This window comes from Phalacrocorax carbo, chromosome 3 (assembly GCF_963921805.1).
Source record: "Phalacrocorax carbo chromosome 3, bPhaCar2.1, whole genome shotgun sequence".
Taxonomy (NCBI): domain Eukaryota; kingdom Metazoa; phylum Chordata; class Aves; order Suliformes; family Phalacrocoracidae; genus Phalacrocorax; species Phalacrocorax carbo.
The window spans coordinates 118,693,202-118,707,773 of NC_087515.1; the positions used below are offsets into that span (position 1 = coordinate 118,693,202).

Below are 14,572 nucleotides of genomic sequence, written 5' to 3' on the forward strand. Positions count from 1 at the left end.
TCCTGTTTTCTGGTACTTATCACAACAGAAGTCTGCAAGAGACCACCAAGGACAGTAACTCTCCTTTACAGTTGCAGTCAGTAAAGTTTAGTTTAAGTTCAAAGGAATCCATATGGACATTCCTTTATGCTCAATACTTCATACATATCACAGATCACAAAATACACCCTCATGCACTCTCACAATATTCAGATTTATAGCAGAACCCTTCCCAAAGTCTGAAATTTTATGTGTTAGATATCTAAGTCAGAGGCATTCCCAAAAGCTTGTACCTCTATGTTTCTCTTGGGTGTGCAGTGAAATGTGTATATGATGAGCAGCGACAAAGTCCTCTGACGATCATGGTCTGGTAAGAATGTCCATACCTCATGTATGTTGGTGAAAAGGGCCCATAAAAATGTAATGACGGCCTTTTCACTCTTCTCCTGCACTTTCTGAAATTTGAGAAAAACAGAATTGCCCCCTACTATTGAGCAGAAAAGCAGTCTCTGGACTGTTTTTAGCAGAACATTTCTGCATCTTTGATTAAGGCACTGGAAATGTTCCTCATTGAGCCGTAGCATGTTGGGTGACAGACTTGGTTTTTTGATTGTTTTATAGTGGGGAATACAATAGAGCACTAAAGTAGGTGCTTGATCATTGACCTATAATCACAGAATAAACTACAGATTCGCATGGGGATTTTGCTTACCTGTTCCTTATTTCAGATGTCATTTGAAGCATAATTTAAAGGAGTGGTAATCAGGCACAGTCCAGTAAGGTGCTGAGTGATTCTGAGGTGGTGCTGAATGCTATCCATTACCGTGCTTGCAATAAGTTTCAAAGGTAATCAGTCTTGACAGGATTTGAACCATGACAAAGTACCAAGATAAGATGGGTCATGAAGAATGCGAAACATGGAACGTAAGTTTGTATTTCTTGACAGCATTCAGCATAACTTTTGTAATTATTAACTTAACCCTAAAAGCCTGAGGTAGCCCTTATTCAAAGGCCTCAGTCTTATTCCATATTATCTCCTAACAACAACATCTCCTAACATTTCCACAATGAGGAAAAGGAAGACAACAGATTCACCTCGTTCATCCGCAGATCTGAGTGAAGGGAAGGAGAAATTAAGACTGAAGCAAGAGGTCGGCCTGATTAGTGGAGTGTCATTAATTGCAGGCACTATGATAGGCTCGGGGATCTTTATGTCCCCCGAGTGGGTGCTACATCATATGGGGAGCCCTGCCAGCAGCCTGCTTATCTGGGCAGCGTGTGGTCTCCTGGCCATGTTTGGAGCCTTGTCGTATGCTGAGCTTGGAACCATAATTAAAGAGTCTGGAGGAGAATATATTTACATCTTGAGGATTTTTGGTTCTTTTCCTGCTTTCCTTTTTGCCTACACTTCTGTTATCCTGGTGAGACCAGCTGGTTTGGCAGCTGTCTGCCTGAGCTTTGCTGAATACGCCGTTGCGCCATTCTACCCAGGATGCTCATCTCCACAGGTTGTCATCAAATGCACAGCTGCTGCCTGCATCCTGCTTTTAACTATCATCAACTGTCTCAACGTGAGGCTGGCGACGTCTGTTATGAACATTTTTACAGCTGCCAAACTCTTGGCTTTACTGGTGATTGTGGTGGGTGGATTGGTGCTGCTTGCCAATGGACAAACTCAGAGTTTTCAAAATGCTTTTCAAAACACGACTGCAGGTATTGGGGCAGTTGGAGTGGCGTTTTACCAGGGACTCTGGTCCTATGATGGGTGGAACAACCTGAACTATGTAACTGAGGAACTGAAGAAGCCTGAGGTGAGTGAGTGAGCTGGGTTTTACTTACTCAATCCTGCTGCTAATATGTTTGATTCTATCTATGATTGTGTTAAGAGGGGTAATCAAGGGATTAGAGCATGGAGGAAAGACTGTTCTGTCTTCTGGGGCAAGACACCTGAGCATGTGTCCAGAAAGGATAAAAATGAGTCCCTAAGCAAAATAACAGCCTACCTACAAGAAAGCGCTATTGACTGGAAAAAAAGCTGTTAGGCAGCACTTGGATGGTTTGGGGATGAAATTTTGTCTTAGTGGTTAGAGGATCTCACTGTAGCACCTATATTTATGCAGAAAAGCTCTCACTCTTTTAATCCATACAGGTTTCTTAACATGACATATTCCCTAAAAGACTTGATCCATAATGTATGCATCAAAAAACCACTTGTCTCTCCTCATTGCATGGAGGGGGAACTTCAGAGCAAGCCAAGCCTCACTGGAGAGGGAATTTAACTCTCTGAATAACCCTTGTCTTTCAATGTCTACTTTTTAGGCATTGTTCTGTCCGTGCTATAGTAGGCACTGAAGTAGCTCACCTGCATTCACATCAGCCCTCTCTGTGCATTATTACCTCTTTCCACAGATCAGACACTAGAGCAGTGAACAACCCTCTTTTAGAAAGATCTGTGTGAGTGCAGAGTGTATAGAGTGTGCTTTCTAGCCATGCTGCACACAAGATTTTACAGATTAAATCAAAGTACACAGTTAAATATTAATCTAAATGGCAGCAAAGATCCTAGGGTCATGTAGTGCTCTCTTCCATGGGACCATAAATACTGATATTCAGACTGTTGCAGGGCAGAGGCAACAACAAAAGGAATTGCTGTGTCCTGTCCTATGGTGGGAATAGGGAATGCAAAAATTGATATTTCAGGTTCTTAGATGCATACAATTGCTCTGTGATCACCCTACTATTTGCTTTTCTCCAGTGCTTTCAGCTGCATAAGGTAGTGTTTGCTGATCATATTAAGCCTGAAAATGGTCCATGAAGTTCCAAGATTCTTTCACTAGGAAGAAAAAAGAATTCCTTCCTAGAGCAGATTTCCCTTATGCTGCCCAGCTTTGATTTAGCCCTTAGAGCAGTTAACTGTGATGCAACACAAACTGGTACTTCATCCATGTCAGTGGGAAGTTCATGGGAAGATGCAGCACACCAGGAGAGATAACACACTAGTAACAAATCAATATTAAAATAATGAAGAAGTATGCAACAGACATTTTGGGCAGCTATGAACCAAAGTCTTTTGAATAAGATTTGGGGCTTTTTTGTTGGGAAATTTTTTTAAAGACTAGCTTTTGAAATGTACAACCTTATTGTTTGCCTGACATCTTTGGGAGACATGTAAAAACTGCCATGTAAATATGGATCTAAGCCTTATTCTATGGAAAAGCTTAGCGAGCGAAGGAGTTTGAATGAGAGACGTGGGTGGTGGCAAACACAAAACAAAAAAAGCCAAGTGCAGACATAAATGTGCTGCATCTAACAGTCCTGTCATGCCTTTTCCAGGTCACCCTTCCCAGAGCTGTGATGATTGCCATTCCTTTGGTTACATGCCTGTATGTGCTGGTAAACGTGAGCTACTTAGCAGCCATGACTCCATCTGAACTGCTGTCTTCAGGAGCTGTGGCCGTCACTTGGGGGTGAGCTCTGCTTGTGGCAACACAGCCAATGCAGTCCTGTAAAATATGGGTTGTCTCCTGAGTTTCAGGAGGTTTAGGTGCTATTCCCAGTGGGAAAAACAGCATTGCATTGGTCAGGCCAGGAAGACCTGTCAGGCCATGTTACAGGGAAGCATGTTGCCAGTCCCCGCCCTGTCACCTTCAGGGCAGTGTATGGCCTTCCCCCACCAAAGGTCAAGGCTGACCAGCCCCGTCTGGCCCATGGTCTCCAAGGTGCGCATAGGCTGCCAAGATGGAGTGCTCTGCAGCACACTCCTTACTCCCCATTCCCATTCATTCCCACTGGGAACCTGTGGCTCCTCTCCAGCTCATGTTTTTCCCCATGGAAAGTGGCCATAACGAGGGGATGATGTGCACACCAGGAGCATCTCTGCACCGACAGTGAGGATGCAGCAAGGGTGACTATCCAGGCCTGGGGGCTGGGAGGTGCCCCACATGTTAGATATTTCCAGAAAAGTGGAGAGGACAATGCGCTGCCCCACTAATGCAGACGCAGCGGATTGGGAGTGAGACAGAAGCCAACTGGGTGAATCCTGTCTGCTCGGCAGCTGGAAATTAGACCAGACCAGAGACTTTTGGTTCAGTTTGTCCATCTGTGGGGAAATTGAAAATGACGCTGATCTCAACAACACCTTTGAGAAGGAGAAGTGCTGTACATAGGTTGGGTAGCCTTTGGTAATTGTATCTTTAAGTTGGCTTGTGCTTTTCCAGAGTTGCACAGAAACTATTTGTACCTACCATCAACCTGAAGTGTTTGGTGATATCAAATAGGCTCTGTGCAAGACAAAGATTTTAGGAAGAGAAGGAAGGGTCCATCATGAGAGATGTAGGCACCATCAGCTTCTAAACAGATGATCTTCCACCAGAACATCCAGTCTAAATATTTCTGAAGACACAGAATCCATGATAGCCCTAAATGAATCACCTGGCAGAAAAAATGACACAGTATATCCAGAGATTATGTTGCTGCTCATCCTCTTCTAAAAAGTCATCAGAGCTTTGCTTCTGTGTGCATTTCACAAGATCTCCAGTTGGAGGACCTGACCGAGCTCTGACTAGATGTGTTCTCCAATAGCCGTTTGAACAGGTTACAAAGCTTCACTAAGCTGCAGTGTCATGAACTTTCTCAGCGCTTCCTTTCCCATCATTCCTGATTAACAAGTTATTTGTGAGCTTCCTCTTTTTTAACACATCTCCTTTTCCTGCCTGACTAACCTTTTCACCCTGAGAGTGCAAGTTAGGAAGAAACATTGAACTAGCAACCAGAAAGCTATGTGCTCAAAAGCTCAGAGGACAGGTGGGTAGACACAGGCTGAGGAGGGTGTAATGGCTGTGGTTCATGAGCCAGAAAAGCAGCTATTCAGGCCATTAAGAAAGGACAGGAGGAGTATAAAGAAGCCAGAGGAGGACGCATCACATTTAAATGCATTTATTCCCTATATAAGAAGAAAACTGCTAGAGAGAAACATTGTTCAGCGGTGAGAGATGCAACCACAAAAGGAGCTCATGAAACCCTCCCCAGCATTTCTTTGGTGCCAGTGATTTAACAGCAACTGCAGATCTCAGTTTGCTTGTAAGAAGTTACTCTCAGTAGCCCCTCTAGTTCATCTTCAGGACCCAACAGCAAAGCACCAATCTACAGATTTTATTCTTAATTTTGTGATATATGTTGTTTTCCCTTGAGATCTTGAGGCTATGGAGTCACATGATCATGGGAGATGCCCAGATTCCATCATTTTGCAAAAGGGAAAGATTTTAGATCTGGTTGTTGCAAGTAGCTTAATAACTTGAAGCCTGAAGGACCATAATGCAGATATTAAGCTTCTAAACTACATTTTTAAAATTATTGTGGTAGATAAGCAAGCTCCTGCCATACAATTCAGATGGAAATATAAAGTGTTCTAAAAAACTTTTGAATTTGGATTTTTGTGAATTGGATGAACAGTGTGTTTGTGTATGTGTACATGTATGTGATAATTACCCAAAACACCAGCATTTATTACTCAATATTCTTCATGCTGCTTCATTCCAGAAAGCAAGCTTCACTTTTAGGTGAGAAGATTATCCTATCTTCCAAATATTTACCTCAAACTCTATTTGTAACCCTGCTACATCTTCTGTTATGGAGAAAGCAAACCATAAATGTCTGAACATCTTGTAGAACCAAACTTCTGAAATTCAGATGATTGCTTTGGCTTAAGCCTGATTCACAGAGTAGCAGAAATACGTGCATATGATATTAAAGGATTAAATTCTTATGCATATTGGGGAAGAGGTTATAATGCAGGATATTTCTTCAGGTCTGGTGGGAACAGTTTTTCTGCAATTTCCAAGCTAATATTGTTGGTTGTAATAGCAATATCTGCAGGACTCGTGCCACAGCATCTGTGAAAGCTTTGTACATCATTGCAATGTACATGGATGTAGATATACATACACCAGGCAAGAAGAAAAGCTGCCTTTTCTGGACAAGCCAAAGTTACACGTGACTAAATATTATGGGAACTGGAAGAAGGCTTTAAATCATTAGAAAACCTTTGGGAAAAAAAATCAGTGAGAATAATGGAGGAAAGAAACCTGTCTGGTTCTATGATGAGTATTTGATAGATCTATGAGCTGGAAGTTATGCTGTGAACTTTTTCCCACCTCAGGGACAAAGTCCTGGGCAATTGGGCCTGGCTCATCTCCCTGTCGGTGGCACTGTCTACGTTTGGTTCATCGAATGGCACGTTCTTTAGTGGGGGCCGTGTGTGCTACATTGCTGCAAGGGAAGGCCATATGGTAAGGACAAATAAAAGGGGGTCTGGCTTGCTTTGAGGCACTTTACCTTCTTGTGACACTAAAGCAGAGAGGAAAACACGGTGTATGATGAACTGGTAGAGTGATAGCTCTTCAGTGGTTTGTGTCTTGCTCAAATACTTTCTTCCCATCTTTTTCAAATGTAATGTATATGTTGCTGCCTGACTTTCTTCTTCAGCTATCTAATTTCAGAGGACACATAAGTACATCTAGCCTGAATTTTAAGAACAGCTGTGACATTAACAACTGAAATACTGCTGTATTGGAGCACCTGGCGCCGGCTTTGGGGTGACCTAGCCAATATATCTGCCAGGGAAGGGAGACCTGTGTGTTGTAAGGCGCCCTTGCTCACACTGGGAAGGTAGCCCAGCACAGGCAAGCTGCCTTTGCGGGCAATACTGACTATGCAAGTTGGTCTAAGAGGTATTCCAGCTTTCCCATGGGCTAGTCCAGTTCAGATACAGTGGAGGATATCTCTGCTCTTCAATCTTCATGGCAATTAAAAGGTGACACCAAGCCTTACATCTACCCTAGCTGGGGTTTTTAACTGGTTTTGTTAGGTGGGGCCTGATCTGGTAGCCCAGCAGAGGTCAGGCCGCTGCACCCCATGCTCTGTGGTCCAACTGGTAAATTGAGCATGTGTTCCCAATATGCACAATCTACAAACACAGCTATAGAACTTATATATACATGCATACATACAGAGAGATATATGTATATATACATATACAGAGAGCAGGCCACACAGATCTACACATGCAGACACACTCAGCGCTCACACAAACACTAGCACAAACAGCACCAAGGGTCTCATCTTGTTCCTCTCTCTGGCTGAGCAGGGGTCTGTTAGTGGGAAATATATATAAAAATATATGTACAATGTGGGTGCCTCCAGCAGTGGGGCTCAGACTTCCAGTCCGCCCGGTAGCTGCCCCTGGATCCCATTCTCACCAGTTGCTGGCAACTGGGCATGCAATCCCTCGAGGCCACTGCCTCACTCGAGCTGCCGATGTGGTCCCTCTCACTCACAGCCACAGCCCCACACACCTACCCACACTTCTTTTCCCTCTCAGTGCTTCAGCTGAGCTGCATTTGTCCTCCTCTATTTTGAGCAGGCATGTTGTGTTCCTCATGGACCTACCTGCTTCTTTGGTCCTTCCTTCCCACACCATCTGGCATTTCTGCTCTCAGGTGCGAAGGATACCACCCTGCACCAGTTCCACTTCTTGTGCACGGGAGGGAATCTTTTATGTAGATGAATGGCCAGGTTGGCGGAGATGACTGGTTGGTGGTTACTGGTTTTGGTGGTTACTGGTTCCACAGCTTCTCTTACTGATGACAGTCTGCTGTATTGTGGCAAGCTCTGTGCTGAGCAGTTCACAGATGGTCTGAATTTGACCATACCAGACTAAGAGCTGAATGCCAACACCATTTCTCAGACACTCAGCTCTAGCAGAAGTGCTTGCATGCTATTTTGGTTGGAAAGAAAAGACTTCCTCATTAAACTTTCCCAATGAACCAAGCAATAAAAAGTCTAATAATTCTCTCCATGTTCTGGAGCAAATCCTGGTTTGCTTTTGGTTGTTGCATAAATGTTTCAGGAGTAGTCCTTGTCTCATTTTCCAGTCAGCCCAAGGGAAGTCACGTCCCAAAGAGACGTAACAGGTGGCAGAAGAGTGGGACTGTGCACAAGGTCCTGATGATGATCAGGAAAGATCTGATTTGACTGAGCCTTAGTCTGTCACACTGGTAGTTTGAAAACCTCATCTTGCCTGCCTAAACTGAGCATGTATGATGTGAAATCAGTGAGACACAATAAAAATATCCTTGAGGGGGATTTCCATGTTTACACTCCTCAGAGCTGAACTGCTTTTATATTACGATGCTTATTTGATGATTAATAGCGGCTCTGGCTGCAGGCAGAGCTCCCACCAGCAGCTGAGGGGGATGAATAAGGATCTCCAGGTACCTGATATGATGGTATATTGTTTTGCTTTGGCTTTCAGCCAGACATTCTGTCTATGGCTCATGTGCGATGCCTCACGCCCTCCCCTGCTCTACTGTTTACATCTGCTATGTCTTTAATAATGATAATATCAGGAAGCTTCACCAGTATCGTGAACTTTTTCAGGTATGTATGTGTAGTGTTTCTGTTTGCATCCCCTGTAGTCCTGGTTTTTGACATTGTTTTAGAAGTATTTTCTTTTAATATTTTTTGAGCCTGGGCTATTACTTTCTAATGAATATTGTGGAGGGGAGGCCAGCGGAAGAAAAGAAGGAAAGAGCTTAGGAACCAGCATCTCTGAAATGCATGAATGCTTCTGTCACTATATACTTAACTGGATGTGATTGATCCTTTTATTGAAATGAATCTGTAATATTCAGATCATTCTAAAGTTCTCATTGTTTGTCCTGAAATGGAAATCAATGGAAGAACTACTAAATTCATATCAATATTCTCCTTTTTAATTGGAGGTATGAACATCTGGGATATGGAAGGCAGGACTGATATTCCTGGAAGACCTCACCACAAATTTATGATGTCTTTTTTTTATTTTTTTTTTTCAGTTTTATAGCATGGCTTTTCTATGGCATGACTATTTCTGGTCTCCTGTATTTAAAAATCAAGAAACCAGAATTGCCAAGATCTTACAAGGTGACGTAATAACGAAAAACCCTCAAACCCTTTTCCTTTATTGCCTAAATGACTAAAAGAGCATTATGAGGAAACAAGGAGCACTGGGGTGGGTTGCTTACAGATTTAGTGTGGTTCTCCTTCCTTTCTTAATTTCATGTTTTGTCAGCAAGGTCAATGAGGGGCAAGACAGTGTGAATACACAGGCATAAGTCAAGGCTGAATTCTCTGTCTTGAGAAGTTAATAATGCACTGCCCCCTCACTGTGGAAAACATATATACGATATCCTCTTTTATTTCTTAGAGATTTAAGAGGAAAATGAAGGATGATTCTGATCAACAATGCACTCACCTGTTCATGCTCTCAGAGCTCAGTCTCACTCCTCAGAGAGCAGCCCAGGTGTAGGAGCCTTGCAGAGGCCAGAAAACTCAGCCAGAATTACCCAAGTCCTTTGAAATGACCAGGGGACAAGTTTGTTCCCCACAAAACAGCTAAGTGGAGGGAAATCAGGAGTTACCTGTTCTTCTCCCGGACCCATGAGCAAGTTGAGCTGCAGTGCTTCCTCAGTGACTGAGGGAAATATTTTTACAGAAAAAATTCCTAGGAACAGGGGGGTCATAAGACTATGAATGCAGAACAGTGACTTTTCCCCGAGACAAGCTGAATGAACATGCTGGTTTTCAAGGGGTTCCTCCAGGAGAGAGATTCCTGCCAGGCTGTGTGAAGAAGTATCAAGTGTCCCATGGGGCTTAGCATGAAGGAGAAGAGCAGTGCTCTATTAAGTCTTCCTGTCACTGGCTTCTGTGGCTCTGTCTTGAAATTAGGATGCCAGATGAGGACATTCACCCAAGTTGTTGGCTGAATGGGCTTTAAGGAAGAGGAGTTTGGTTTCTGCAATAGTGTTTCATACACTGTATAAAACTCCCACAGTCCTGCAGGTCAGTCCTCTGAGGATGTCAGCCTGCTGCAGCCTTTGGCTTGATGGCCTAACTGTTTCCTTAACTAGAAGCAGCTCATGTCTGAAGGTTCCAGGTCAACTGACAATGTATGGCTCATGTTCTGCAGAATCTGTATGCATGTTGCAGGTTTATATTTAGGGTAAGATTTCCCTTGGTTTGAAAACAATCTTTTTTATTAGCATTGTGCCAAAAGTGTTAGAGCACAGTGTAGAGGGAGCAGAGTGGATCATTTCACTAAGGCAGATGAAGCCAATGGCAGGTCTTCTCCATACTCTTACAGGTAACCATGAACAGCATTTCCTTTGGTCTATATTAGTACCTGTGTGTTGAAAAAAAGGCACAAAAATAAAAATTGGAAAATCTCAGCTAGAACATTCAGTTTTCCACCTTCTTGTGGAATCATTTTGTCTTGTACATTCACCAGCCTTTGAAGGAAGGTCCCTTCAAATTTAAATGCTTTATGACCAGACTTCTAGAAATAGCCTCCAAGGTTGCCTGTCCACTTATCTGTCAACATGTGAATAAACATTTTTGCCCAAGGGTGTTAAGATTCAGTTACGTGATTTGTGCACATTGTTATGAGTTTTGTCTAAAGCTCAGCTTTCGGATGCAGGGTAGTAGGGAGAGCAAGAGCAGACCTGGCACTAAAACCAGCAGTTTGCATCTTCAGGTCTAGGAAGGCATAGATGACCAGGGGCTAAGGTGTGTGGCAGTGATGTAGCTCTTTCAGGGATGTTCAACCTTGGAGTGGGGGTGGGCTGGAAAACTGGATGTCTGGATTAATTCATATTTCTGGGTAATAACTCAGGCTGCAGCAGGGTTTTATATAAAAAGCCTTCTGCACAAATTTCAGGGTTATTCAGACACACAGTGGCCCAGGATTACGTGAATCTTTATGCTGATGTTTTGCTTTCACAGGTCCCGATTATCATCCCTATCATTGTGCTGATGGCGGCTGTGTACTTGGTGTTAGCTCCCATCATTGATCAGCCCCAAATTGAGATCCTCTACATCATCCTGTTCATTTTCAGTGGCATCATTCTTTATTTCCCACTGGTTCACTTTAGGTGCCACCCTCGCTTTTTACAGAGAGTCACTTTACATCTCCAGTTGCTCCTGGAAGTTGCTCCAACCACCAGGGATGAAAACTGAGATAACATCCTCCTGGCATACTGCTGCCTGCCCTCATGGTTTATCACAGCACCTTGGTTTTCAAGGCTCAGAAAGTATTTTCTGTAAGGGAGAATGAATAGAATGAAAGTGTCACCGAAACCTCTAGCTGAGAGAGACTACAGCCATGACTCCCCACATTTTCTTAAAATGCGGGGGAGATGTTTTTTATATTTGAAGCACTGCCTTGGCAGATTACATACAGATTCCAAAAGAATATGTGCTTTTGAATTTTCCATCCCAAGAAGAGGTGTTAATCAAAATCTTAGCTCTTACATTTCAAGCTAACAGGCAACAAAAGACTGACAGTAGAATATTATTCCTACAGCAGGCTGTGACCCTAAGCTATTCCTGGCAATGCCTTTAATTATTTCCACCTAGTTCTGTCCACTGTGGCCAGTGAGCTTCTCAAATAAATAAAGCATTGGCACATTATGTTTACAACAAAAAACCCTTTTCTACTCAGGTATTGTCTCTGGGAGCATGTTTTTCCCTTGCTCCTTCCAGTCCCAGGTACACAGTCACAACAGTCCTTTCTCTGTCTCAGTACATGGTTCCACCCCATTTCAGCCCCAAACATCCTACATCTCCTGTAGAAAAACCTCTGACGTGAGCCGAGAAGTGCTTTAAAGCTCAGTTACTTGACTCAGTTGAGAGTGCACTTGTGTGGTGGGTTGGCCTTGGCTGGACGCCCGGTGCCACCAAGCTGCTCTATCACTCCCCTTCTCAGCAGAACAGGGCTGGGGGAGAAAATGAGATGGGGAAAAAGGACCTCGTGGGTCAAGATAAAGGCAGTTTAATAAAAACAAAAACAAACCCAAAGACCATGCACAGAGGCAAAAAGAAAACAAAGGTTTTATTCTCTACTTCCCATCAGCAGGCGGTGTCCAGCCACTTCCTGGGAAGCCGTGCTTCAGTACACACAGCAGTAGGTCCAGAAGACAAACATCGTAAATAACGAATGCCCCTGCTTCCTCCTCCTTTCTCCTAGCTTTTATTGCTGAGGGGACGTCATATGGTATGGAATATCCCTTTGGTCAGTTGGGGTCAGCTCTCCTGACTATATTCTGTCCCAAGATCTTGACCAACCCCAGCATACTGGCAAGGGGGGAAAATGTTGGAGAGACAGCCTTGATGCTGTGCAAGCACTGCTCAGCAGTAGCCAAAACACTGGTGTGTTATCAACACCTTCCTAGCTACTGACACAAAGCACAGCACTATGAGGGCTGCTGTGGGGAAAATTAACTCCACTCCAGCCAGACTCGATAGAACTTTTCACCTGGGATCTACCCATTCATGGTGAGGACACAGGCAATATCACTTAAGTACCGACAGTCACCTAACACCCTTCCTGTAATTCCCCCAAAGACAAATAACTTCTCCTGTGATGAAATGAGCACAAAAGAAAAAAAAATCTACAGCATATGTGCCAGCAAGATACTCTCACTGTGAATTAATGAAACCACATACTGGGCTACATTAGGGGCAATGTGGCCAACAGATCAAGGAACTATTCTGTCCCTTTGGACTTAACACTGGTAAGGACAGACCTGAATTACTGCAGCCATTATTGAGCTCTGCTGTTCATGAGGGAGTTGTGAAGACAACAAAGCCAGGCTCTTCTTTGTAGTGGCAACTAGGGTCAACAGCCACAAGTTATGGCTTGAGATGTTCAGGCTGGACTTCAGGAAAATTTCTTCACCAGGAGGGCAGTGTAACCTTGGAGCAGTGTGCAGGAAGGTGGTGAGATCTCAGTTCTTGTACATTTCCCACCACTGCCATTTTCCACCCATTTCCATGATTCTAAAGGCACAGCACGAAAAAGGCTGTGCTCTCACCCACACCTAACACACTGCAGTCGCTGTTGTTTCCCATTAACCTGAGGCTCTACCTTTTTTCTCTAGCTCTAGGGGAAAGAGAGACATTATATGTTTTTTTCTTTCCATTTGTCCAGATTGTTCCAGGGTAAGACCTGTCCTGTTGTAGGCTAAAAAGGTCTAGGTGTTACTCCCTAAAATGTCTGGTTGTGTCTGAAAGTACCGAATGTCACTCAGGTCAACTCCCTGTCAGCATTTCTTCTGCAGATCTGTGCCTAACACTGTGCCCCTGGAACAGGGTCACTTGATCCTCCAGGCCTCTTCCAGCCCATCTCAGAGCTGTGTATCTGATTACAACCTCATTCTGCAATGCCACCCCTTCTGTTCCTCTGAGTAGTTATACCAGCAGCTACAGAGAGTCTTTTTTTTCCCCAAGTGTTAGGTAGGATAATGGGACCAACGAGACAGTTGCTGCTTATCTTCTAAATCCTTAGTTTAAACAGTGTTTAGAAGGATTTTCTTCCACTGCTTTTAACTGGAGCTTCCAATACAGGTCAATGAAGGAACAGTTTTCCCTCCTGAATCCTATAACGCAAAATTCTTGGGATGCCACCTTGTTCTCCCTCCCTGTATACCCTGATGGAGAGCATGTATTTAAAGGACTGATGAGCTCAGAAGCTCTAGGTTAACTTCCCATCACTGCCCTAGGCTCTTCATCTGATGTCAGGCAAGCTTCTTAAAGGAGCTGCATCTCACCTACTTATCTGAAAATGAGGGTAATATTATTTCTCTGATTATGATGTTTTGGAAACAATCTCTGTTTGCTATTTATGGAGCCTACCACATGGGACGGTGCTCTTTGGAAAATCTGCAGTCCATATCCAAAAAGTGGGAATTTAAAGGCTTACTTAAAGGTTAGACATACACAATATTTGTGGCTTTAGCCATGTATCCTTGCACACCTAAGCACAATCAGGGCTGGTATTGTCTGCACATAATTCCCATGGAACAGGAGTTACTGCCACTGCTTGGTATTACGGGTGCAGTTTACTACAGATGATGGGAAGATGAAAGGATTAAGTGGCTTGCTCAAAGTCACACAAGAAATGTGTGGAAAATGTGACTGTTTCTTCCAAGACCCAGTTAAGCATCTTATCATGTAGCCCATCCTTTCTTTCTGTGCACACATGACATACGAACAACAATAATGAACACAAAAAGATGTAACACTTTGGATAAGTGGCCTTTATTTGTTATTGGTTTGTGTATGGAGATAGGGGAGCTGAAAAGCTGCAAGTACCACATTTTGCACTAATCTCATCTTCTATAGATATTATTGTAACAAGATGTTATTTTTATTTATGTTGCCTAGGGTTTGCAAACACAGGTGTTTATAATGCCAAAATGAGATGCTGAAAGCTCAGAGGTGGCAAGATAATGACAATAAAATGGACATTAAAATGAAGTGAGTTGACATGGTTGTTTCTGATTTTCATCCAAGAAAAATAATTCTATAGAAAGTTTACTGCATGAACATAAACAACCAGCATCAGGCTCATCTCTCCTTGGATGGAAGGTTTAACTACATGCGTGGGTGCTTATATGTGTGTATATTCATTTTCGAAACAACTGCTTATCTATTTCAACCCCGGCATATGCAAATCAGAATCTTTCTTTCCTTCATCAGACATTTGCAGCAGAAGTGT

General features: G+C 43.3%; 1 protein-coding gene across 1 annotated transcript; it reads left to right on the forward strand.

Annotated features, from left to right (window-relative positions):
• The first annotated feature begins 582 nt into the window (after nucleotides 1-582).
• On the forward strand, nucleotides 583-14,315 carry LOC104042419 (b(0,+)-type amino acid transporter 1). Its single transcript, XM_009501867.2, has 6 exons — nucleotides 583-1,790; nucleotides 3,313-3,446; nucleotides 6,137-6,266; nucleotides 8,291-8,415; nucleotides 8,853-8,940; nucleotides 10,798-14,315. Exons 1-6 carry the CDS (start codon nucleotides 1,047-1,049, stop codon nucleotides 11,029-11,031), a joined length of 1,455 nt encoding a protein of 484 aa, XP_009500162.1. The 5' UTR covers nucleotides 583-1,046; the 3' UTR covers nucleotides 11,032-14,315.
• The last annotated feature ends 257 nt before the right edge of the window (nucleotides 14,316-14,572 follow it).